Consider the following 26,744-nt stretch of genomic DNA (forward strand, 5'->3'; position numbering starts at 1 on the left):
GAAGGCACTTTAGTTGAAGATGAAATGTTCTTTTAAATCAGGTATAATAATAACAGTTCATTAATTTGGTTCTCTTCTTAATAGACTGTTAGAAGTTACAGACAAGTGTTGCATACTGCTGATGATAGTGAAAGTTATTTCAGTAACTCTTGCAGACTCACATTGATTATACATTCAGTTTGAGAGCTCTTTCAGATATTTTAAATCTTACGACTTGTTTACATGTCTCAAAGATTGCTGATCATACATGAAGTTGAATCAGTTCATTTGCAGGATATCATTACTGTGTTGTGATACAGATGTATTTATTTGAAGGAGTGCTATCATTTAGGCTGTAATGTTCTTGACGTTTTCATATGTCTGAAGGTTGTGAAGAAATTGCTTTGGTTTGTTCATCTATTACAGTTGGAGGATGATACTGATCTGATTCTTTTGAGTTTCAGCACATTGAGAGAAGATTGGATTAAGTAAATAAGTTTTGTTGTATTGAAAACATTCTGAAATTTGATGTCTAAGACACTGAGTTGGTGCTTAGTCTGATTTGCTTTGTTGAAATCTTGTAGAAAGTTGGTGCTTTCTGAAGGTGTTTGGTGATTCCTTGGGTTGGTGCCCTAAAATTGTATAAACTTCTTTATTTGTGAGGCTGGATTAGGATGATAGATCCTAGCAGCATTTCTCACCGTGGTTTTTCCCAATCTGGGTTTCCACGTAAAAATATTGTGCATTGGTTTTTGTGTGGTTGCTTTGCTATCATTCTCTTTCAGTTTTCATTTTGAAGATTACACAACTCTAGTTACACACAAGTTAAATTTTAAAGTTAAGAAGTTATCAAAGCTTAAATACTGCATCTACTACTCATTCAACCCCCCTTCTCAGTAGTAGACTATATTCTACAGATTCATCATCACAAAATCAAGATCATTACCTTGGAGGGAGAAGAACTTTACAAGATGAAGAAAAAGTAAGGTCAACAATGCAAATGAAAGATCAAGAACAAAGATTGCAAATGGGAGAAGTTGTAACAATCTTGAATTTCCTTTGGAAATCCAAGATTCAAAGCCAGTACAGGATGGTGATCAAGGTCAAGAAGATCAAGCATTGGTATCACAAAGTTTACATCAAACAATCATCAAAATCAAGATACAACACAAGGAGGTTGATCAAATGTAAAAACAACATGGAGTTCAAGTTAAAAGACGAAGGGGATTACATGCTACTCCAGGGGTGTGTTTCATATTTCAAAATCAAAGGTCGTCAGGAAGAAGTCAAAATGTTTGAGATCAAAGCATGCATCACATAAGGACTCTGCAACAAGGTCGGGATGGAACTCAACAAGGTGCACAAGACATTATAATATCAAAGTATTCAAACGAAGTTAAGAACTAACTCCATGCAAGAACAAGGTCAGGATTCCCAAGTTAAGAGGATTGAAATGTAAATGTGATCAAGGAAGTAGATAGTTTTAGAAGAGTTAATTAAAGTCAGAAACTTGATCACTTAGATGATACAATTTGGGAATATAATCCACCATCTTCATCACATCTAGCTTGGATAATGTTGAGTATCAAGAGATATTGCTCAATCTCAAACATTTCTTCATAGTAATCTACATGGTGTAGTTGAGGTGGCATCTAGTCATCATCCAACCTATCAAATTGTGCCACATTAATATGTCTAGATATAATGAACTTGACTCATTCAAGGATGGAGCAGGTGACACATGGCATTGCATTGGATTTTGTTCAACATACCTAATCTATTTTCCTATTGGTTAGAATTCAAAGAAGGACAACAATTCATTTTAATTATTTCATTGGCCAAGAGTTAGTTGTAACTATCCCTATTTAGGGTTTCATTGTGTAATCTTGGCCATTGATCTTGAATCGATCTGATTTGTTGAAATGTAAAGAGACCTCTATGTAAGGCTTAGTCTTCTCATTGTAAAGGTTAATAGTGAATAGACGGTTAATAGTTGTTAGCTAGTAGTTAGAGTAGGAGGAAAGGAGATTGTTGCCAAGGCTTGTTATAATTAACATACTATTTTCATTGAAGTTATGGTGGATTTTGGTGTGCTATTTCAACTTGTTGCATGGTCTCTACTTCTCATAGCGTAGATCTTAATTAGATGAATGGTGAACCTATGTTCATACCACTTGGAGTTTGTCGATTGCAAATTGCAGTGTGTGGTTAGACTAAACTTATCAATACTTAACTTCAATTACTTTCTGCTTATTGTTTGTGATGTTGGTGTGCATTGGTGATATGAAAATCATTCACTTGTCCCTAGGAGAATGCATCATCTTCGTGTAGTTGTTCTCGCATGGCAAAGCAAAGCTTGGTTTGGTTGCATTGAGTCAACATTGGTTTCCTACATTTTTAGGATTAGCATAGGATCTCTTAACCCTTTTTCTCTTTTATCTTTATTTTCCCAGTGAGTTAGTATAGAGTCCATGTTCCAGCGGAGTTCATAAACGTAAGTCCCCTTGTGATTCCAGCAAATCACATCACAAATCATTGAGTCTATCCACAACATTTAAGTCGCATAGTTCGCACTATAAACCTTGGAATTTCCTTATTTGATCACATCATTCGGCATATAAGCTTTCTTTGTTCAAGAGAGGATAAAATACTTAGTATTTTATTTTGTGTTCGAGGTGCATAATAAACACATCAACAATTAGATGGAGAAAAAACAATATGGGCATGAAAAGTGCATTCCTGAAAGAAGGTATGAAGGAAAAGAGTTATGTGGAGCAGCCAAAGGTTTCATGTAGGAAGGCAAGACACATTTGGTCTTTATATTTAAGAGCTCCATTTAAAGCTTGAAATATGCCCCTCAAGCTTGGCGCACCAAAATTAACAAAAATGTGTGATTTCCAATATTCTAGAGGCATTTATAGAATCTTGATTTTTAGGAATACAATAAAACAAATTACAATGATCTGCTATTCTTTTGTATATTTTGATTTGGTAGCCAAAGAAAGTTGCAATGATTTGATTACACGTGTGAAACAAGATGTATGAATTTTTCTTGTCACAAAGAAAGCATATGAGAGATGCTGGAAGTATTTTGTTATTATAAAGAAAGTATGCAATAGCAATGTAGACTGTATTGAGCTATGGATGAATGCCAAGTCTAAGGTCGATGAAAATCTATGCAAACAATTTGTGGGCAGTTTGGTACATCTTAGCTTTGCTAGATTGGATCTAAGATTTACATTTGACTTTCCCAATTTAGGAATATACCTAGGTGATTCACTGGAAAGCAGCTAAAAGTGTGCTCAGATACATCAAATGTATTGTGCATTGTGGACTTTGGGATCTCATAGGTGCTAAGTGACAAATTTGGTGTAACTAGATTTGTAGATTCAGATTAAACGAGATTGGTTGGTGTTAAAAGGTTCTAATTGAGGGTAAGTACTTAATCTTGGATCATGAATGTCATTATGGATTAGCAAGAAGCATTCACAGTTGTTTGTTCGTCAATTGAGGAAAAGCACAAGGTGATGGAAAATGTGGCACATGAAACTATTTGTGTTATCATGGTCCTAAATGATAGTTGTACAATTGAGACATCCTACACCCATCTGTTGTGATAATCGAAGCATTTTGAAGTTAGTCACGAATCCAAAGTTTCATGTGAGGACAAAACACTTTTCAGGTCAAGTAACATTTCACCATGGACTGGATGCAGAATGGAGTTATAGTGTTGTCTACTGTGCAAAGAAAGAACAACTTAAAGATGTTCCTACACACCCTTCTGAAATGCAAAGTTCGAGAGATTGAGAGATGCACTGTATATTAAACACAAAATACACAAAATGAACATTTAGAAACAGTGGTATCAATAATGTTAAATTAGTGTAAAACTCAGTGTACATTTGTTAAGGCAGTTAGCATGTGGCTGATTTACTAGCCATTGCCAGAACAATTTGGGACCATTTATGTTATATGCATTACATTGGATACAAATCATTTTTTTTTCCACACACACACATATTAAAGGAAAACAAAGTGAATGCATACACATACAGAATGAAAGGTTATGATTCTAATTTTGTTGGGTTTGATTATTGTGAATTTTAAGTCATCTCATGGTGATCGAGTAGTCATTGACACTATTGACATATTTTTGTCTTATAAATAATTACAAGAATGAGAAATTTTTTATATATGTGAAACTAAAATTTTTGTACTGTGGGAAACAAAATAGAGAAAAAACTACAAACACACATGTAGTATAGTTGGAATCAGAATTTTTTTCATATATTCATGTATGAATAGCACTTTTTTGATGTTTGTGGGAAAAAGGAGAAATCGTGATTTGACATTGGTTGCTTGATCTTCTGACAATTAAGTCTACAAATAAGTTATACTGCTCTTGTTTGGCCATAGCCTGCCCTCAGTTAAAGAGGATAAGGGCCTATCTGCATAACCAGAATTATAAATTGTGAGGATAGTAATCAGAAAACGGTTCATCTTGATCTTTGTCTTTCTATCTCATTAGCAGTAAATTATTCTAGCTGTTTTGATATTGAGTTCCTTGGTGTATTAGTTCATGCTGATTATCCATGGAATCTGAGATGATTGTTGTAACTTTGAAATTGATATTTCTTTTTTGGCTTTGTCGTATGTTTCTTGGAGCATAGTTATTTCTGGTTGTATGGATTTCATCTCAGCTAATCTAAAGTGCATTATTTTCAGGTGACCAACAAAACAGAAGCAATGGGTTCCGTGAAGGGAAAGGGTTGAAGCTTGAAGATTACATTAGACAAGAAAATATAATAGGATCTTCCAACTTATCAATTCAAGATCAAGAAAGAAAAGAGAGATTCCCTTTCCGATCAACTACAGAAAGTCAAGAAAGAAGATCTTTGAGCTGGTCTTCTGCTCAATATCATGAAGGAAGTCAAATAAATTACAATTGTTCTAGTACAGAACATCAAGAAAGACACTCAAAAAGATTCAACACTGATGAAGTTGCAATTCAGTTAAGTGATGAGAATGTTCTGAGTAATCCCAGTCTGCGAGGGATCAAGGCTTTTAGGGTAGCCTCCTCAAAGATTAGTCGATCAATGAAGAAACGACTTACAAGCTCTGATAGCAAACTTTTTATCAGAGATGTACGTGATCCAAAGGAACAAGATATGGTTCACTCATTTCGGAAGTTGCTTTTGGAAAATAATTTACTTCCAGAAAAGTATGATGATTACCATACTCTCTTACGGTGAGGTTTATTTGAAAATATCTCCATTTTAGTGGTTGATGTTGATATTTTATCAGTTTTCATTTGATTTTGAAATTTTTTTAGATAAATAATTTGCATTTAAGCATCGTTGTTGCTATTTTTTTTTTTGAGGGGTTGGGGTGAGGATGGATTTCGAAATTCTTTCCTATGGTATCTACCATACATTAAGATCATCTTTAATGGATATAGGGATCAAAGTTGGCATGCTCTTGTTCCTGAAAAGGGTCCTATTACCTATAACATTTGAGTATCCCAAGAGTGCCATTTTTTATAGGTTACATTTATTATGGTACATGGCAATTTTTGACTTTCAACTATTATGATATCTACATCTCTACCAAGTTCCAGCTAAGTTATGATTAAATAAGTAGCTTTTAAAACTTTATCTAAGTTATAATTATGGTATAACAATTTTTTGTTGTGTGAATTTTAAAGTACTTTAATTGTTGTGCACCTGTCATTGGAGGAAAACATGTACTGCTGTAGTAGTTTTAATTTTTTTTCATTTTAGGGATCATCCAATCTTTTTTGAATTTCTCTTTTCTATTTCTTTTTTGATTTCAAGCATGGTTTGTTGTTGTGAACTTGTGAGACTCAAATCATTCTGGAAAAGATGCAATGCTATGTTAAATCATATATGCTTTTCTACTTCATATTATTCCCTCTTTTTGTGTGACCATGAGGAATAATCTCACCTTGCCTTGAGGCTTGATCTATCATTGCTCTAAACTTTTGTTAGATGCCCCCTTGCTAGTCACTAATTTAGTGCCTTACCCATTCACTGTAATTTTGTCAAACAGTTTGCTTGCAAGCTTGTAATATCCCCTACTGTTATATGACTGAAATGTGTAGGGAATATTGACAAACAATTGTCTGATAACCTTCAATCTGCCGTTCTTCGTTTCAGACTGAATAACTTGCGTGTTATGCAGTTTTGGGCAGCTAGTATAATTCTGCGTGTTATGCGGTTTCTGATGCAGTTTTGGTTTTTAATTCAAGGAATATTGTCAAGCAGATCACATACAATCTGAAACTTATATAAACTGATTTGAAAGCATCTAGGAACATATGACAAGCTAACCATTAAAGGGAACAACTTGTCAACATCTCCTTTTAAAGACTTGGGTGAATCTTCTCGAATAACCTAATTTAACCTCCATAAGGCTTCTAGAAGAACACTTTATTTAATAAAGTGACTTTATAATATATATATATATATATATATATATATATATATATATATGTTGGTTGAAAATTTTGTACACCTGGGAAGATGTTCAAATTTGTAGTTTCAACCATAGTGTGTGAGTATAAAACTCTCCTAATTTAGGGAAGGCTCCCCCTTTGCTTTCTACTTTAAGAATTCAGAAATAAAATCTAAATCTAAATCTATTCGAAATCTGGGTGAAACTCTATCTTGTTCTCTTTTTTCAGAAAAGACAATTATTCTTTTCTCTTCTTTCAGGAAAGAATCACAGCTGAAAGCACAAATGAGTAATGAAGTAAACTAAATAAAGAAGTAAAGTTTCCATAAAGGCACAAAGTCCTCCGTTGCTTCTCTGGGACGGGAAAACAAAAAGAAACCTCAAAGTCTTCAACTATCTACTCTCCCATAAATATTTTTAGATGATTTTCTAGTAACTAAGCACAATATGTAGCAGTTCAAAGTCTAACTACATGATGCACCTCTTATGCACAAACATAGAAAAAATAAAAGTAGCACAAAGTCTGAAAGTTACCCCTTTTGCTTGAGCGTCCTACAGTAGTTTTAAACGTGACAAGCAACTCAAAGTCTTCAGAATCAAATCTTAAACCAATCTAAATCTCCAAACACAATAAGCAGCTCAAAGTCTGCAAGATTGAGCTTGAATCCCTCTTGTATAAAACCTCAAAACTCACAATCAATTTCCAGAAAATGTCGTCTCATAACACCTTGAATCAACACAAAGTTTGAAAGCAATTTGCTTCTTTTAATTGACTGCAATCTGGTTTACAACTAAGCTCAAAGTCTTAGAGTGCACATACAAACTGGCAGAGTCTTGTTGCATTGCCAAAATATGTATATTACAATAGAGCCCCACAAGTATTTATAGGAGAGGAGCCTTGAGAAAAAGGTGGGAGGATCCCAACTAACTTGAGAAATTCTCTCAACCACCATGACTTATTCCAACTATAGTCCTAATTTAACTCAACTTGTAGTTGGTTTACATGTAATTACATTTTACAAAAATGCAAGTAAAGTGACACTTGCAATTACAAAATTTGACATTACATGTAATTTGTCAAAATAAAACTACAAATGCATAATTGAAACTATTCTATGTGTCCGAAGACACGACTCTAACTACATCATCCTTTGTCTGTGATGATCTTCATGCTGCTAGAACTTGATTTGCATTGATAGTGCTAAAACCCGCAATTGACATTGCCAAAACCTGCAATTACATCATAATTTCTTGTTTGCATTGACAATGCTAAAACCCGCAATTACATTATGTGATTTTCGCTTTGAAAGAGCTTGCAATCGGGTAAATAAAACCCAATTGCAAGTGAAATGCAACTTGCTATTCAAAACAATAAACTTGCATTAAAACGACCCCATGCACTTGTAGTCGGGTCTTAAAGGCCCGACTACAAGTGATGGTTTCACTTGCAATGTAACATAAAAGTCCCCCAACTTGCAAATAGGTGCTCAAGACTCGACTAGAGCTTTAGGAATCAAAACACGACCTTTTACTTATAATTGGGTTATTTTTGGTTCATTACAAGTTGCTTTTTGAAAACAACTTGTAATGGGAGTTTTGAAATAACTTGACAAGTTCAAATATGACTTAAAAGTCAATTTCGGGTTTCTAGGGACACATTACAAGTTACTTTTTTGACTTGTAATTTCATTTACTTGCAATCACCTCAAAAAGTTCCTACTTGCAGTGACTTAACTTTTAATGACATCTAAAAGTTCCCCAACTTGCAATGACATCAAAAAGACCCCCACTTGCAGTGACTACTCTGAAACCCGAAATTGCACCAAAAATGTCCAAAATGAAGGCCAAAAGTAACCAAAATTTGCATAGAGATGGAAGATAAGCTCGTGATTAATTTACCACCAAGAAATGTAGACTTTCCATCTTGGGAAGTGTGCCTTAGAGCCTTAAAATCACAAATTTCAAGCAAAAAGTTCCTACTTGCAGTGACTGTTTTGAAACCCGAAATTGCATAGAAAGCTAGGAAAATGAAGGCAAAAATCAACCAAAACTTGGACAACAATGGCAAACACACCCCTGCATGTTTTAACATTAACAAATATGAGTTTTTGCACCTCGTAAAATGCATTTTAGAGACAAAAATAACACATTTTGAGCAAAAATTTGTAGGGGTTGTCACATTTTTGAAAATTCAAAAATGAGGACAACAAAATATATATATATATATAGACACACACACATACACATACGTATACATATACATATACATATACACATACATATACATTTGAGTGACTTTGATTAAATTAATTAAAAATAAAATTATCTTTAAGATTTATTTTAATGGGACAAATTTCTAAATAATTAATTTAATTTAATTTCCTTATAATTTCTCATCATAGCCTATGGGAATAAAAATAGGCTAGATGACACAGCTGGATGATCACTTAGAAAAAATGGGACATTACAATAAAGAAGGAAAAGAATGATTCTATTCTAAGTCTAACGCTGTGTCTGATAAATCTTCTTAGAAAGCTGGTGGAAATGCATTTGCTCTGGCCTTGACAAACCATGCATGTGAGAGTGCATGGTAGATAGACTTTCGAGCTTCCTTGTAAAGACCTACTTAATAACAACACAGTTTGGTTTGGCATTTTGGGTTGCTATGTGTTGCTGTTTTTGATCTGTTTGCTGTCGTTTTTGGGGTTTTTGGATCAGCTCTGGTTGTTGAAGCATTTCATCCTTCAGTTTGGAGCAGATTAGTGTTAGCGGTGTTGTGTGAGCCGCAGTTTTGAGTGTTGTTTCATTTGAATAATTTCCAGATTTGTTGCTGATGTTTATTTTGCTTGATTTTGCTGTTTTAACAGCATATTTTTATGTATTAAAACCAAATTTCATTTATAGAAGAAGATTCAGGAGTTTTATGCAAAAATATGTCAAATCTTTTTGCTAAATCTTTGTGGGTGTCTCAAACTATTTTGAAAAGTAATTTTCTGAGGGCTTGGAATATATCATTTTGACTCAGATTTACTGTGTGCATTGCTATATTTAAATAAATTGGAAAAAATATTTTATTTGGGACATTACATTATCATTGTTCACATCATTATTTGTATGTGCCATATTGTTGTCATATCAATTACAATATTTGCTGTTGTTACACAAGTTTATTTGTTGTTTACAACTTCAATGATATTGTCCTTACTGTTCATATCAATTATATTGATTATGTTTGGCATATTGGGGTTTCCATATTTATATCAACATTATTTATTGTCGAATCTACTGCAATATCCGTGATATTTTGGTAAACGAGGGTTTCCTAAAATTATTGCTGCTATTAATACTGCTGTTCAACATTTAATCATTGGAGTTTGGCATCTATATTTCATATTTATATTTATTTCAGCTTGCACAAATCAATAATTGCATATTTTATAAGGGTTTTTGGTTACAAAATTACAACATGATACTCATTATTACAAAATGAATACACCAGTGTAAAACAGAGTACCAAAACTCGCCGCGAGTCAGGCGAGTTTGCCAAGTTGGCGAGTCGAGCCAAGCTCGGCGAGTTTTGACAACTCGTGACTCGGACTCGACGAGTTTTGCTCATAACTTGCCTGACTCGGGCGAATCAGACGAGTTATGGTAAAACTCGCCGAGTCTGAGCTCCAGGACTCGCGTTGTGGCATGTCAGACATGGTGGACAGAGAGGCTGAGGCTGTGGCTATGGCAAAGGAGGAGGATAGAGCACGATCCGACATAGGCACAACTGATGTTGATCATTGTGGCACCTCACAGGCGGAGACTATGGCTACTCAGTCATCCAGGACCTACCTTAGACGCCTTTGTAGGAGGCAGACATACTACTTTGAGGCTGAGGCTGTGGATGAGCTAGAGCTTGAGCCATGGACTTGTTTTTGTTTACAGTTACATATATGTTTGGGAACATTTGATGTCATGGCTTTTATATACATTTGACAACATTATAACTCTATATATCTATGTTTTCTATTTCTTTCAGCTACAATTTACATTTCTATGCATGTGATGGATGTATGTTTATGTATGTGATCAAATTAACTTCTATGTGATGATGTTATAGTGTCTTTAAGCTTTATTCAATAATGGGTGCATGAAACAAGTTTTAAATCGTTAAAAATCTCTAAATTTCTAGGGTTTTTTTTTATTTTGCCGAGTCATTGCCGAGTCATAGCCGAGTTCGAGTCTTGGGAACTTTGGTGTAAAGAGTATCTAAACACTGCAATAGTAATAAATAAAAGTGATTTTCTTTAAATATAAGAAATCGTGATAATGTCTCAACTGATTTGTTTTCCATTTCACTTTCTTAGTCAAAGAGCTCCCTCAGTTTTATCTTATTTAGGCATACTTGACCTAGTTAAGGGTGTGGGGGAGCAAGATGACCCTGTTGGCATTGTGTTGTCATTGATGTCAACCGGTATAGGATGTTACGGGTATCACTGACATTAATGTCAACTAGTGAACAAGAGGTTGTTGGCATTAGAGTTTGATGTCAACCGGAATAGAAGATGGACCGGTATGGGAGAAGAGTTGATGTGTTGTCATTAGTGACAATCAGGTGACCATCTTCATGCAGAAGGTAGAACCGGTGTGTACTGGTATGCTAGAGGTGCAGTAAAGTGACCACTTTGAAAAAGGGTTGTTGATATGGTGTTGCATACAACCGGAATGAAGAGACTACATGATGGGCATTGATTGTGCTGAAGTGGTGGAATGCTATTTGGATCACATCAACACCGAAGGAGAAGTATGAGCAGGCCACCAAATTGCTAGTATAAGGTTAACTAGCAGGACTCCCACCGGTTGAAGAAGCTATCACAGGCTAGGTGATAGGTTGACAAAGTATGTTGCCTCTGTGTGCTGGATGACATATGGAAAACCACCGGTACATATGTCATGTTGAAGATGTATCCTCTCCTCGGCAATGTCACACTTGTATCGGCAGAATGATTCGCTGAGATAGACAGGTGATTGAATGCAGAGACCGGATGTACAAGTGGAAGATAAGGAAGCCCCTGGAGCATGAGATCAGAAATGCACACCGAATAAGCAAGTGAAAACAAGATGTGCTACTGAGTGTAATGTCCCCTATCTGATTAACATAATTAATTAATTTCAATATACTAAAATTGATTGAAAGACTAAACATGGAGCCAGTCGTTGATATTCTTCAATTAGTTATTAACAAGTACTAGTGTATTAATCTCGAGTTATTCCTCTCACTGACTATTTCCTAAGAGTTCTTTCTAATTTTTTTATTGACCCAATATTATTATTATTTTTATCAAAACATCCTCTATATATATATAACCAATTATTATGAATTTTATTATTACCTTTTATAAATCCTTAATACTACTACTGCTTTCAAAAAAACATTAATCATATCTATTGTGGCTGGTCAAGACAAACAGATCTGGCACATGTCAGATCTGGTCTGCCACTTTAATTAAATTATCTAATTACCATCATACAGGCTACAGACTCTTAATACTATCGGGCTTCCATATATTAAGTATGCATATTAAGCACATCCTGTGCTTACCACCAAGAACAAGAATATAATCAGCAATCCAAACTGCATATGAAATAAAATAAGTTCTTCCCTCTTCCTTTGATCTGCTGTGTGCACCCATATATACGTTTATGGAAGAGCATGTCTTTTGTCAAAGAGTCACCTTTATTAACTCGTGGCATTTGCAAACAGATCCAATAGTTATCACCGTGGCTTTTCAACTAATATCTATCATCGTGACTTTTCAATCATGGTTGTTCATAACTAATATTCATAACCCTTATATTATTTCTTATTCTAATTGGAATATATATATATACATAAGTAAATAAATGAATTAAATAATATTACCAATAATTTATGTACTTAATTACCTATTCTATAAATTATTAATATTACCACTGCTTAAAAATATTGGTTATTAATATATTTAGTATCTGGTAATGGCAGACAGAACTGACGCATGTCAGATCTGGTCTGCCACTGTCATGAAATTATATATTACCATAATACATATTTCAGACTATGTTAGTATTATGATTCAAATTCTGCATAAAATCATTATCGGGTTTCATATATTAAATATACTTATTCCCAAATGCATTAATCTTCAGAGATGAATTCCCGTGTCCTCCTAGAATGAGATGGATCCTCAATATATATCTTGCAACACTAAAGGGTCGCATCTCTTGAAGGCCTAAGAGACACGGTGCGTCTTAATCACACCTCCCAGAATATATGTGAATCGGTTTGTATGCAAACTGTGATTTGTTTATTTATTTTCTAATTATTCCCTGATCGCACATGCTCTAAATCGTTGTTTTCATAATCGTTTTCTTAACCTTTATCGATATCATGACTAATCGTTGGATTGGTTAATCACTTGATCATTAATAGATTCTTAACAAGAAGATTTCATGGAGATTATCACCTTCTCTAATGCCTTAATTCCACTGATTTCCAACCACGATCTGCAGTTGCTATCTTTATACCCTTCATCGATTGGATTGGCTTCTTGTATGACCAATCCACCATTCATTATAATCTTTGCTGATGGTACTGATTATCTAAAATATTCAACTTTCTTACGTATGACAATCTGATTCATTATCTCAGTTTGTAATGTTTATAATAATGTTGATTTATTCTTATTTGAGTATTTTCAGAATATTATTATTAATGATTATTAATTAAATAATATTTTTTAATAAATAAACAAGTATTTAATGATTTCCATTAATCTTTCATTAATAAATATTATATTAATAATAATTATTTGATTTAGGTTTTATATATATAATGATCAAGAAGGGGACATGACACTGAGACAGTGAAGGAAGATTGAGGAGTTGAGATGGTGTGTTTGTCATCTTGACAAACCAGATTGGTAGGAGAACCGGTTTGATGAAGAAGGATGCTAGTGAGTTTGCAGGAATATACATGGTGATACTGGGATGCTGAAGGAAGGTTGATGCAGAACAGTTTGAGTGTGATGACTTGTCATCAATGTGTCTCATCGACAAGAAGGAAAGTAATCAATGTGTCTCACCGGCAAGAAGGAAAGTATGTTTTCCACTGGCAGACACATCTACCTGATTCTGCATTGGTGATAGTTGATATGTTATGTCAACTGGTGAAACATCAGAAAAGAGACAAGGACGATAAGGTTCTCACATGATAAAGAGGAGTGCAGCAAACTGAAGGATAAGGAGAGTTGTCGGAGTTGCTATGGTGCCGGTAAGTGAACATATTCACAGAGGTGTTTCACCGGCATAGTAGTGAAGTACAGACATAAGGGTTATGTTACTGAATTTTTCATATTGATTGCAATTTAGTGAAAAATTCAAGTGCCAGGCAAAGATTACAATTACATAAAGAAAATTCTAGAATCTTTCAATTGTTTTCAATTTATAATATTTCATTTTTATACAATTGAAAAGATTAAGAGAAAGTAATCTACTAAATAAATGTTTCTCTCACACAAGACCGTGAGAGTGATCTTTATTTTCCTATGCAAAGGAGAAATACAAAATTAAATAACACAAATGCATAGGAAAATATGAGAAGGGAACCAACCATTGCCTGGGGGTATATGGCTGGCATAAGTCTGTTTCTGCTGGTGTAAGTCTGCATCTCCGGTGTCTTTCAGCCTCCAATTGGCTCCTGGTCATGAAAAGGTCAAAAAATGGCATGTGTTAGATCCAAGGGATCCAAGCAATGACTAATTATCTACTAATCATGCCTATGCATTTGTATTATTCAATCATGATCCTTTTTGACAGAAAAATAAACGTCAAAGAAAACAAAAAGGAAAGGTCATTCTCATTGCATTGGAGAGTTAGTGTTTTTCTAATTGTGTTTGTTTAATGTGCAGAAACAGGTTAAGTTAAAACTGTAGATTTCAGGGTTTCATGTATGAGTGGGATTAAATGAGGCTCCCACGAGGGTTGAGCCCATCTCATGGAAACTATATGATTGTTCAGAGGAGCTGCACAAGAAAGTCAGCTGAAAGTGGTGAAGCACAAGAAATGGTTCATTAAATCAATCAGCAACTTGCATCTTTGGGAAAAATATTATATGAAGGCGAGGTTGGCGATGGATATAAAGAAAATATGGAACAATGTGAAGATGCAGATAAAAGAACTGGAAATGTAGAAAAACAATTGATGACTTGAAAAAGAAGCAAGCAGATTTAGTGAAAGATTTGGCAGGGATGTGGGTTCTTGTTGCCAACTTAAAGATAAAATTCATCTACAATAAGAGATAAAAGCATTACAAAACTGCTTTGTGATCACAAGGAAACAAATGCTAGGCATACTGCCAAAGCAGGAGATGCAAATGAGCGTGAGGGCTATAAACAACAAATTCTCAAATGCATACAATAGACATGGAATTTCTTTTTAAAAGCAAAGTTTATCACATTATGGAATAACAATACAAACAATGTGAAGATGCTTATCCATAAACTATATGCAGTACCCCCAAATTAAAATTGTTTGTGCAACAGAAAATACATGAGAGTTTATTTCATAATAGCCCTAGTCCCTATGGTGCAAATGAACAGGAATAGTACTATGAAATATGTGCATGAGGGCACAAAAAATTTGCAGTTCTGTTAGTTGAGAATCTTCTTCAACTGCTCAGTATATTAAAGGGTTGGGCTTCTCAAAGCATTGGTGAAACCAAGAATTACTCCCATTTTGGTAGATATGAACAAGAATGAAGCTGACAAATTTAAATCTGGAAAATGCAGATGAGGGCAGAACCATATACTCTACAGGTGTCGAGACCTCAGCGAGGTGGTAGAAGTTATCAAACCCTTTGTGAGTAAGCAATGGTTTGTAATAATGAAATTTTTGGCTAAGAAAGCTCTCGAGGCTCTGAAGAATGGAGACCCAAAATTCATACCAGAAGGATTTGAGAATAATTTCAATCTGTGGTTTTCAAACACATAAAACTGGTGTATTGGCCGACAGCTTTGGTGAGGGCCATCGCATTCTTGTTTGGCATGATTAGAGATAGAGAAAAGGAATACATTGTTGCTCGTAATGAGCGCATACACATTTCAAAAGACTGTTGAAAACTCTTTTAAAAAATGCAAGCAAAGTTCATAAATTTAATACAAATGGCAAAGATTACAAGGGAAAATACAAATTGCAGAGATCTCTTCAAAATATGCAGCTCGAAAAATACCTTTTCTGTTTTCGCAAATGAAGGAAATGCCATGGTTTATAAAGAAGACCCTGCAAATTCGAAACGATGGAGCAAACCGATTGAAACCGTGAACAATTGCCGAAAGAGTAGAGTTAACTCTCAGTCTATATTCCTCATCTTTCTGTTCAAACCCTAGCAGTGCGGTAGAATTCTTCTTCGGCCGTGTAAATTGCAAAGATGAATAAAGAGACTTAGGTTTACTGCGGCTTATATTCCCTTGTCTCGCATTTTTGTGGGATTATATTTCATTTTAACAATGCGACTAATGCATAGTGGTCAAGTCCTTAGACTCCCACTTATGAGACGAGATGTCATGCCTAGCTGTGGGGAGGTTGTAAAACCCCTAAGCCTTTCAAAAGACTTATTTGAAAATCAAAAGATGTATTTATTTAAATAATTAAATTATGTTAATGCTGGAAAAAATTAAATTTCTAGCAACATTAGCATAATAATTAATTATTTAAATTAATAAGTTTTGCATATAAAAAAAGAAAATTTCCTATCATCATAGCTTTATAAGGAAATTATTTTTGTATCTTTATAGCCTCTAGAATTCAATACTTTTCACCCATAGACATTGAAATTTGTCAAATGAATATTCTAATTGGGTAAATTATAAATCCAATTAGTATTTATTATAGTTGTGTCTTTAATATTTGTTGGTTGAAAATTTTGTACACTTGGGGAAATATACAAAATTGTGGTTTCAACCACAGCACACGAGTAAAAACTCTCCTAATTAAGGGAAGGCTCCCCCTATCTAACTACAATTTATTCCAACTACAGTCCTAATCGGACACAACTTGTAGTTGATTTACATGTAATTACAAAAGCGCAAGTAATGTGTAACTTGCATTTTACAAAAAAAATACTTTTACATGCAACTTGTCAAAACTAAATTACAACTAAAAATCACAAAAAGGGAAAATTCAACTAAGTGTTAAAAAACACTTAAGTTGCATTTTGTGAAGACATAAATCCTTGAAATTTCCGGATGCTCGCTTGTAGTTCCTCAAGATTCGGTTCATGGGTGTTCTTGGCAACAACCATAGTCTTCACAATAGTGTCGTGACAGCGGAGGAGCGCAGAATTGTTTTTATCCAGGATAGACTGGATTTTATGCAGAAAGGCTTGGTGTTTCATCAATGCTTGAATCGAAGCTGCCGAGAATTGTTCACTCCTCCATTCATTATGAATCCTCATCTGTAAATCAGCAAGAACTTCTTCTTCTGGAATCAGCTCTCCGTCCTGACTTACTATGTTGCAAGAGGCCTTTTTCACAATGCGAGACAATACCTCGGTAAACTTCACCCCGGAATCTCCTTGCATCACCGATCTCCTCAATGAGGGATTTGAGAATAAGGGTCTTGTTTTCTAGGAGCTCTTCAAATTCCAAGTACATGACCCTGGAAGAGATGATGGCGTGCTCTTGCAAAATACTTAGCTATTGTTGGGGCATGGTACGCCAGATTGTCAAACTTTCTTCAACACTTTCCAGATTCTTTTTGAAAGTATTAGAAGTCTGATCCAGTTTCTCCGCAATGGTTTCCAACTTAGACATTATTTGAAAAATGTCTTTCATTACTTGTACATATTGATCATGAAGCTGATCAACCCAGGAATCGAGTACTTGTACTTTCTGAGAGCCCTTTCCACTCCACGAATCGATTCTTGGGAACCAGAAGAACCTATGGAGTTACTCCCTTCAGCAGCAGGTTTTGTGATTTTATGAATGGCTGCCATAAGCTGTCGGTTTTCCTCTTTTAGCTTGTCTTTTTTTGCTAGAAGATCATCACACCTTTGCACCAATGAAGCAACAGAAAATTGAGCATCATGTTTAATGACCTTATAATCAACTCTATCCTCGTAACCTTATAATCAACAGTTGACATTTCATCAAGTGGCTTATCTGCAATAGGTTCCACAATTTCAGCTACTTTCATCTTGTTGCTATCAACAGTTACCCTAGAGATAGTCTTGGCTTTCTTAGCAATTTTGGATTTGGACTGTTTGAGTTGCTGGTAGTCAAAGGCATCAGGTGAGATCTCTTGCTTCTTCCTTTTTGGGGTGAAAGAACTAAGCCATGGAGGCAAAGTCATCAACTCACTTCCAGTAGCAGCCGTAGGCAAAGGAGAAGCAGTTTCTGTTTGAATCACCGTGGTCACCCTGGGAGGAATATCAGTTGGGACAGCGACCACGGTTTGCTCAGTTACCAATGGGCATGAAGATTGCCTCATGAATTCTTCAAAACCAGAAGTGGAAGTATCAATTTCTGATAACTGGATGCAAGTAGGAATATCCGTAGGAACTTTCAACACACTTTCTTGTTGATGATCAGGAGATGGCTCGTATGCTGAAATGGGAATTGCATTCTGAGGAGACTCATCCACGAGTAAATCAAGAGGAGAAAGAGGCGTCTCAATGGAAACTGGAGGAATGACCTCATGAGGCGAGTTTGAAACTGGAGACTTAGGAGCATCGTCAGATTGCTGCCCCTCTTCTGGATTATCCAGATTGATCACCTGAACATGGAATCGTGATTTTTCCTTCCCACGAATAGTCGTCTCCTCAGGAGGGAGCACTACTGCATGACTGACTCGTAACTTGATCCTTGTGCCCAAAGATGAAGCACCCTCCTTGTTGTCAATCTGAATCTTAGATTTCCGTCCAAGAGGCCCCGTAGAATCATCTTCTTTACCAACCTTGATTTTGATAAGTCTAACAGCATTACTTTTCAGCCATGCATTGGTGTTGGCCAAAATAGGCTGAAATCTGTCAAGGATGGATATGCACTCCTTGTGTGACCATTGGATCAAAGGAAGTGGAGCTTCCTCAACCCTCCGTGAAGTGTATTCAGGATCAAGTATATGCCCGTCATCAATCATCCCTTGTGGGATATCCGCCAAGTTCAAGTCAACAATTTGCTCAACAGTGAGCCTGCAGTAATCCATCTTGAGGACTTCGGCTTCTGTGCGGAGATCTACCCAGATGTCTTCAATGCGATGAACATGCACAAAGGATTTCTTGATCTTCTCCTTCATACCTCTATAATCAAAATCAGCTCTAGGTTTGAACCTTTTAAGCTTGATTTCTTGCAATTCAGCCTCCATGGCCTTAGCCTTCACAGATGTGACAAGGGAGTATCGATCAATTTTCAATGGGTTTGTGGTAGAGATCCCCATTCCAACCTTGTGTCTAGCAGACTGAAAAGTATGAACAGCCATGATGTGTCTTCCCAACTCCATAAGAATTATCTTATCGGTTGGGTATCTTGGAAGCATGTATGGTTGACCATCATAGCATCCAATCCTCATATAGGTGAAGGTGGGAAATTGTAGGAACAAACACCCATACTCAGACACCTTGACCCATGCCTCATTTGATACTCTTTTGTTCCTGAGATCCATGTCAAACTGACACATGAAATATCCGAAGAATGCATCTTGGACCCTTCTAAAATGCAGTCTGCTGGGTTTCAGTGGCAACTGGTCATAATATTCCCAAACTGGTATAAGCGAGGGATCATCCTTGGTAGAAAGACCTGGAAAGTGTCTAAGTGATGCTGCTAAATATACCAAATAAGAATTCATGAAGAAGGTCATGGTGGTAGGAACTGCTGCAAGTTGTTCGCACAAGGCATTGCTGATGACTTCCCCCCATGAAATGTGATGTGACTGCCGTATGAACATAATGAACTGATACATCCATGGCTCAAAGACATTGGAATGCTCAAGGCCCATCATCCTGCTGAGAAGAGTGATGGTGTCTCCCATCTCCCATTTGAAATCACAACGGTACAACTTTACCCACCTTGAGAAGGAAGGTCGTGGCTCTTGGATCCACCTATTGAAGTGTCGCTTGCAATCTTTTTCCCTTTTCACATAATACTCTGCTGCACTTTCTTTGATGATTTCCATATAAACAGGTGCAGGAGGTATTCTGAAGACCACCTCGATTGTATCCGCATCAAGACGAATTATAGCTTCACCATCATCATTTTTGATGACTCTTGATTCCTTGTCAAAATGATGGGCGCATGCAAGAACGAACTCAGGTTCTATGGCAGCCACTGGGAAGGAAGATGCATGTGGATATGGCTGTCCAACAGCTGCTGCAAGTTATTATCCTGTGGATCTTCTACCCTGTTGATGAATTCTACCATATCAACGTGCCCTATCTCCGTGTCTCTGATGCGATCCAAAGGAGAAGAAACTTGGGAAGGTGCAACCTCATTCTGATATTTGTCATATTTGTATTTCATTTTCTTTGGAGTTGGAGATGCCGACAAATCTGACATTGATTGTGAACCTGGAATGCTTTCTTGAAACTGAAAATACTTCTCCAAAAAATGCAACAATCTTTGGAATGGAGAAGACACACCAATAAAATAAGACAAACCGCAATGCAAAAACCCTTGCCATGTTTTTGGGAAAAACGCCTTTTGCATAAAAACGTGGTAGCAAACCCCAAAGAAGTGGCATGAAAAGCTAATGAATCCTCATCTGTTCTCAACGCCTTAGTATAAGAGGCAAAAACGATTCATATTGTTGAAGATTCGTGGCATCAAAACCTTTCCAATATGCAGCCAAAGGAATCACGTGGAAAAAAACGTGGCAACTATTGCATCTTTGATGGCCCATTAAATAGCTTGAAACTTATCCTAAACTCCACGCCTAGGTAGGATAGTTCAAAACGATTTAGAAGAATGCAGCTTCATTAAGATCAAATCCCCCAAAATGTGGCATTTTGGAAACACGTTTTTGCTGATTTGGGGCAAAAAACCAGTCAATACAACCTCCATGTGGCGTGAAAAGTGTCCAAGAATGCATGAAAATAGGGTAGAAACAAAAACGCCTTCCTCCTCCAACAAATCTTCCACAAAATTTGCTTTGAAAAGTTCAACAAACGATTTTCTTGCAAATCGGGTTTTTGGAAGAAAAAGACAAGTTCGAAATGCATAAGGGAATGAAAATCGGGTTTTTTAGAACAAATGACAAGTTCTAAAATTCACTTTTTCACTCACTAGGCCAAAATCGGGTTTTTTGAACCAAATAGCAAGTTTTATTTTTGACTTTTTCACTTACAAGGCAAATTCGGGTTTTTTGAACCAAATAGCAAGTTTTAAAAATGGCAAAAATGCACTTTATGCATAAAATCGGGTTTTTTGGAGAGAAATGCAAGTTTTAATTACTTGTAAAAGGGAAATAAAATCCCTACAAGAAGTTAGAAATGCTTGCACATATGTAATGGGGATTTAAAATCCCTATTACATGCAAAAACCATTAAAGTAGGAGTTTTTTTGACCAAACTGCAAGTTTACTTGTAATTGAGTCAAAAAATCCCTATTTTAACTAAAAAAGACCAAAAAACAATTAAAAAAGACAAAAACAAGAAAGGGAAATTTAAAACAAATTGTAAGTAACATCTTTTAATAAAGATGCACATGTAATAAGCTACAAATTCCCCTACAATAACCAAAACAATGAATATCATTAAAACTTGCAGTTTGAAGAAAATTCTCCACCTGTAGTCGGGGTTTTAAAACCCGATTTTGAAGGAAAGGCATAGCAAACGAACCCAGAATTTGACGAAATTCGAAACGTAGTTCGAGGATAGATTGATGATTAAGCCAGTCCAAGGATTCGCCAAAATTATGCCTCGAGAAGTGTGCCATAGAGTAAAATTTTTCATTTTTTCACAAAATTTTTATTATAGTGGTCCTTTATTTTTGGAAACAAAAAATGAGGACAACAATATTTATTCCCAATATGCAAATGGAAGAAAAATATTGAACTCAAGGAGGTGGAGTTATCTCTTGAGGTTGGGGTCAGATCTGGGCTTAAGGTGCAGTTATGCATGGGTTTGTGCCAGTTCTCCAACAGTTGAAGCTTGATTTTGAGTGTTTCATGGGTCAACCTTCAGTTGACCAAGAGTTTGGACGAGTTTTCACACATTTATGCAAAATTGAAGCCTTGGGTGGATTTCCTTCTCTACTCGGATTTTGAGATCTTTTGAGTTGGAGATCACTCTAGTTTACTTTCAGTTGACTTGGAGTCATCTCATCCTTGCATTTGGAAGGCCCTTTTGTATAAATGAAAAAAAGCATTTCATTTGGGAGGGGTTCTGGATTTTTATTCTCAAGCTTGGCAGAGAATTCTTTCTTGTAACTCACATTTACAGTTTTGACAAGAAAATCAATAAAATATCAGTTTATGCCTCACATTTCAGAGCTTATTATTGATTGTGTGATTGAGAGTAATTATCATATTGTGTTATTGATCAAATAACCTTTTTGAAATTTCTGTCTCATGCATGAATCACAGGTTATGCATTGTGATTTATCAGTTTAATTGTTTGAGAAAGTCATTTTTCCTTTCAATTTTCTGAGTTAAGATCCTTTGCATAAAACATTTTTGTGATATAAATCAAAGGTGTTTTTGAGTAAAACAGGGGATTTTAGAGAGTTTTCTGTCATTTTTTCAGATCAATATGGTGTATCACTCTATTTAGGTTATTAGTTTTCTTTCCATCTTTATTTTTTCCTTCTCCCTTTTCCAAAAAAGCTCTTTTCCAAGGTTTTCTTAGAATAGGTGATTCATCAGTATTAGGAACTGGCCTATCCGGAGGTCCAATCATCCCAGTAGTTTATCCACAGACTCATGATTGTTCCCATGTTATCCCAAAGTGTTGAGTTTTAAGAACTTAGTTTTCGGGTGCAATTTTGGGCCTTAACAGGTTACACTGGTAGGATAGAAAAGGAGATGGCAGGAAGGATAACTGGCAAGGTGATTTGTGCCAGTAGGGTCATTGGACCGGTATGTGTGTACCGGTTATGTGGGTGGTCGGTGACTAAGCTGAACCGATAGTGCAGTGTGCCAAGGTGGATACCAACAGTAATGCCACATAGAGGTGAAGTGGCGAACTTGCACAGGTCGGTGCAGAGTATCGATGAGGTAGTTGGCAATTGGTCCAGCATTAATGGTGACTGCGAAGCTCGAGGGATGATTGCAGAGGGGTTGCGGCTTGAGATAGGACAGATCTGACCTTATCCATGGCGTGCATTGATCGATGCAGATTGTTTGGATGTAGATTGGAGTTGTTGAGGCAATCCATCTTGCCATTAATGGTGATTGACCAAGGGGTGTGCCGACAAATTGATTGCAGGTTGTTGAAATAGGAAGGCGTGTTTTGGAAGGCACGAAAATGGCGAATATGTGCAGACAGTCATCTTTGTGTTGTGATCCGATCAGAATTGACTGGATTCGATGTGCCTCGTGATCTATGGAGAAAACCCTAACCGATTGTGATTTGAATTGGCTTTCGGCGGGAAAAACAGGCTATATATGCAAGCCAAAGATGTTGATAGTGCTGCTGAACAAAAGAAGATAGAGTTGCTGCATGTGAGAGGAGATCAGTCAAGTGCTTATCAAGGAGATAGAGAAGACACTGAGTGTGAGGGAGAACGAGGTTGAAGAGATAACTAGTAGAAGTGCAGAATCGGTAGTGTTCATACCGACAGAGAAGAAGAAAAGGTAACTGCAAAGAAGGCAGGCATAGAACCGACTGGGTGTAGTATCGGTGGAGGGTAGCTGGAAGAAGTGAAAATCGACAAAGAGAGAGGTGAACCTTTAAAGCAGCAGCAACAGAGAGGGAGGTGTATCGGTGTAGTAGAGAAGGTGTCTCGCCGACAGAGTAAGGTATATGAAATGGTTACAAGATTCACTTGTAACAAAAGAACTACTTTTGTATTTGATGCTATCATTGTATTCACTGAGTTGCAACTCGGTGCAGGGGTTGTAGCTCCTTTGGGTTGTAGCCCTGAAACAAGTTAGGGGTTGGTGCCCTAAATCAAGGGTTGTAGCTCCTTGGGTTGTAGCCCTAAACATTGTAACAAATTTCATTGTGAGGCTGGATTGAAGCAGTAGACTCCAGCAACATTGCTCATCGAGGTTTTTCCCATCTTGGGTTTTCCTCGTACATGATAGTGTTATGTGATGTCCCATTGTGTGTGATTGCATTTGTGATTAAGTCTCCCCACTAACCGGTAAGTCTGCATTGTGTTAGATCCCATAACCGACATACACACATAAGTCAGTTAAAGTGAAAAAGTTGAGAACCACTGATTCACCCCCCTCTGAGTGGTGTATTGTGTCTAACAGACCCCACCAAGAATTCCTTTCCCCCCATAATTTCATGCCTAAGAGTGTTTACTCCGACACCTTTGGGATCTTATATCTTGTTTAGAGAGAGAAACATCATATGCTTGTTGTAAAACAAGGTAAATAAATCTTGCAATATGAACTTTAAACTCAAAGTTATTGCAAACTTGAAACTAAAGAATAACCATTAACATAGTGATTATAGAATCAAAACAAGAACAAGAAAACTATTGTATATGAAACACCAGATTTATGTGAAGAAATCAAGAAACTCTTTCGGGAAAAAAAATCCACCATAGAAAGAGAGGCAAGTATATTACTAATCCAATGAAGAATACAACAACAATACAATTCTCTGTAGACCTCTGTAAAACCCGACAACACTCCGTTACCCCGCAAATTGAACAAGACTGAATGAAGAATACTAGCTCAAGGCACCAATTTATAGGAGTTTGTGAGGATGAATACCACTACGGTATCACCAAACAATAGAAAACAAAACCACTTGGCAAAGCTCTCACACATCTCCCAAAATAGCCTCTTACAAATGCTCTTACAATTGTCATAAGGCATTTCTCATGCATGTGCATTTGTATAAGGATTTTGTCATAAGTATTGTCATAGATGCTATCATAGCAACAGTGACTGTCATAACTGTCATATCTTACAACTCCTAACAAGTGTCCAACTACCTCAAAATAGAAGATTCCAAGAGGGGTCACCTAGCTGTTTTTGTCCTTTTCCTAGAGGACAAATGATATAAGTTACTTTGCCTTTACATGGTCTCTTTTGCCACCGTTGGTTAAACGGTTTAACCTCTTATGGGTAAATTTTAAAAAATATTTAGGAAAACAAGAAATTCAAAGATTTACAAGGTTGATGGCACCTAAATCCTAACAATGCTTGTGTAATGTCCTCACTTTGGAATAGAATTTAATAATAAATAGTAATAATATTAAATTAGAAAAGAATAAAAATAGAATTTAAATTAAAATATAAAAATTATAATTAAATATAATTAAAATTTAATTAAGTTAATCCATGGTCAAAAGACATGGAAGGAAAAGTTGTGACTTCCTCAAACATGGGATATAAAAGGGAGAAGAGAACCTCATTTTGAGAAGGGGATAATTTGGCAATCAAAAGTGCAAATCTGATTTAAATAAGAAGTGCAGATCTGATTGTGAAAGGTTGCATCCCTTTCAAAGGGCATAAGTAATGAAGAGTTGCACTCTTTCAAAGGGTGCTAATGGTGAAAGGGTGTGTCTCTTGCCAAAGGGCTTCCATAATGAAGAGGTGTGACCTCTCCCTCACATTGAGAGATATAAAGGAAAGGAGTCAAAAGCATCTAGTGACATGATCATCGATCAGATCAGATCAGAACTATTATTAAGTTACAGGAATTGGCAACCTCCTAGTAGGGGACATTACAGCTTGGGTTTCTAGGCATAAACCATATAGTATCTTTGTGCAACATCAAACCTATTTGACTTCGATCATGTCTAGGATAACTTGTAATTACACCCACCAAAACCTTGAGCACAATTAACAAAAAGGATAAACAATGATACTTAAACAAGAAAACTAGACAAAACCATTTCATAAAGAGCACATTTCAGAATAGGAGTCAAGCTCACAAAAATACTACACCTCATACATTTATCTGTGTAATATCAAAGAAGATAGCTTAAATAGACTAAAACAGGAGTGTAGATTGCGTTATAGTCCTACCCACTAAAATAAATAAAAATTGTCATAAACTTGTGTTACATGGGGATGCGTCCCCACCCTTGAAACCCCTATCCTTGTGCTCTAAGGAGTTTCAGGGATGGTGTGATAAAAATAGATCTTTTTTAACTAAATTTTTTACTTAGCATCTATAGTTTACTTATTTTCATGATGGAGCATGGAATGTGATCTCAAACCTTGATGAAAGAAACTTACTCAAAAGTCTTTTACCAGAAGCTTTTTACTTAGGATCATGGAACATGAAAACCTCATTTTAAATATGGAAGGACGCTTTCAAAACTTAATTAGATGGTATGTATGTTGGAAATATTGTTGTCATTGATGTCAAAGGAGAGAAGAGAAAATTTCTATCATCATATTGCTACTATCAACGAAGAAAATTGTATGTCTTAACATGTAATGTTTGGGGTTCAATGTGTGAAGGGCAAAGGCCACTAATTGCATATTTCAAGGCAATTATTAAGACCAAAAATGGGCCAACCCTCATGAAATACAGTGCTAGATTTATTATTTTTCAATGGGCTGGATGACCTCATGTAGTTTGGCGTCCATATTTCAAATTAATTTAAAATTATTTTTGTTTTAAATTAGGCCGACCTCTTTGAGAAGTCCTCCCCTCGCCCCCCACCCCCTTTGAAGAGGCATGAAGGTGGTATAAATGCAAGATGAATTGGGGGTAAACGAGGCAAGCAACTAGTGTGATATCCATCCAAATACAAGCAGATTTTTTATGAAGAAAAGCAGAATGAATATTTGATCAGCAGCGTTGAATGATCGTCATCCATTGAAGAAGCAATATTCAAGAAGGAGAATTTTTGTTCATTTGGTGTTTGGTGCCTCTCAAAAGAAGAGATTAATGTCTCTTGCTAAGTTGGTGTTTAGTGGTGGTGATTGGTGTCTTTAGTGGGTTGGTGCCTACACAGATTTGTAAGATAGTTTTATTTTTGTGGCTGGATTTGGATAGTAGATCCAAGCAGTCCTTTTTGTAGTTTTCTCTTTGTTAGCCCTGTTTTAAAACTCATGAATTTTTAAAATTTTGTGTCAAAATCTTAGAATTGATAACCTCCTGGCCAAAAATTATTCCCAACCACCCACCAATGATGAGCCTC

The 26,744-nt window shown here is 36.1% G+C and overlaps 1 protein-coding gene across 1 annotated transcript in view; it reads left to right on the forward strand.

Moving 5' to 3' along the window:
• The window catches only part of LOC131028762 (phosphatidylinositol/phosphatidylcholine transfer protein SFH12), a 150,355-nt gene that overhangs the window by 8,679 nt on the left and 114,932 nt on the right, over nt 1-26,744 (forward strand). The window contains exon 3 of the mRNA XM_057959100.2: nt 4,705-5,227. Within this exon, the coding sequence (XP_057815083.2) occupies nt 4,705-5,227 (523 nt within the window). The remainder of the gene's footprint in view (nt 1-4,704; nt 5,228-26,744) is intronic.

This window comes from Cryptomeria japonica, chromosome 5 (assembly GCF_030272615.1).
Source record: "Cryptomeria japonica chromosome 5, Sugi_1.0, whole genome shotgun sequence".
Lineage (NCBI taxonomy): Eukaryota > Viridiplantae > Streptophyta > Pinopsida > Cupressales > Cupressaceae > Cryptomeria > Cryptomeria japonica.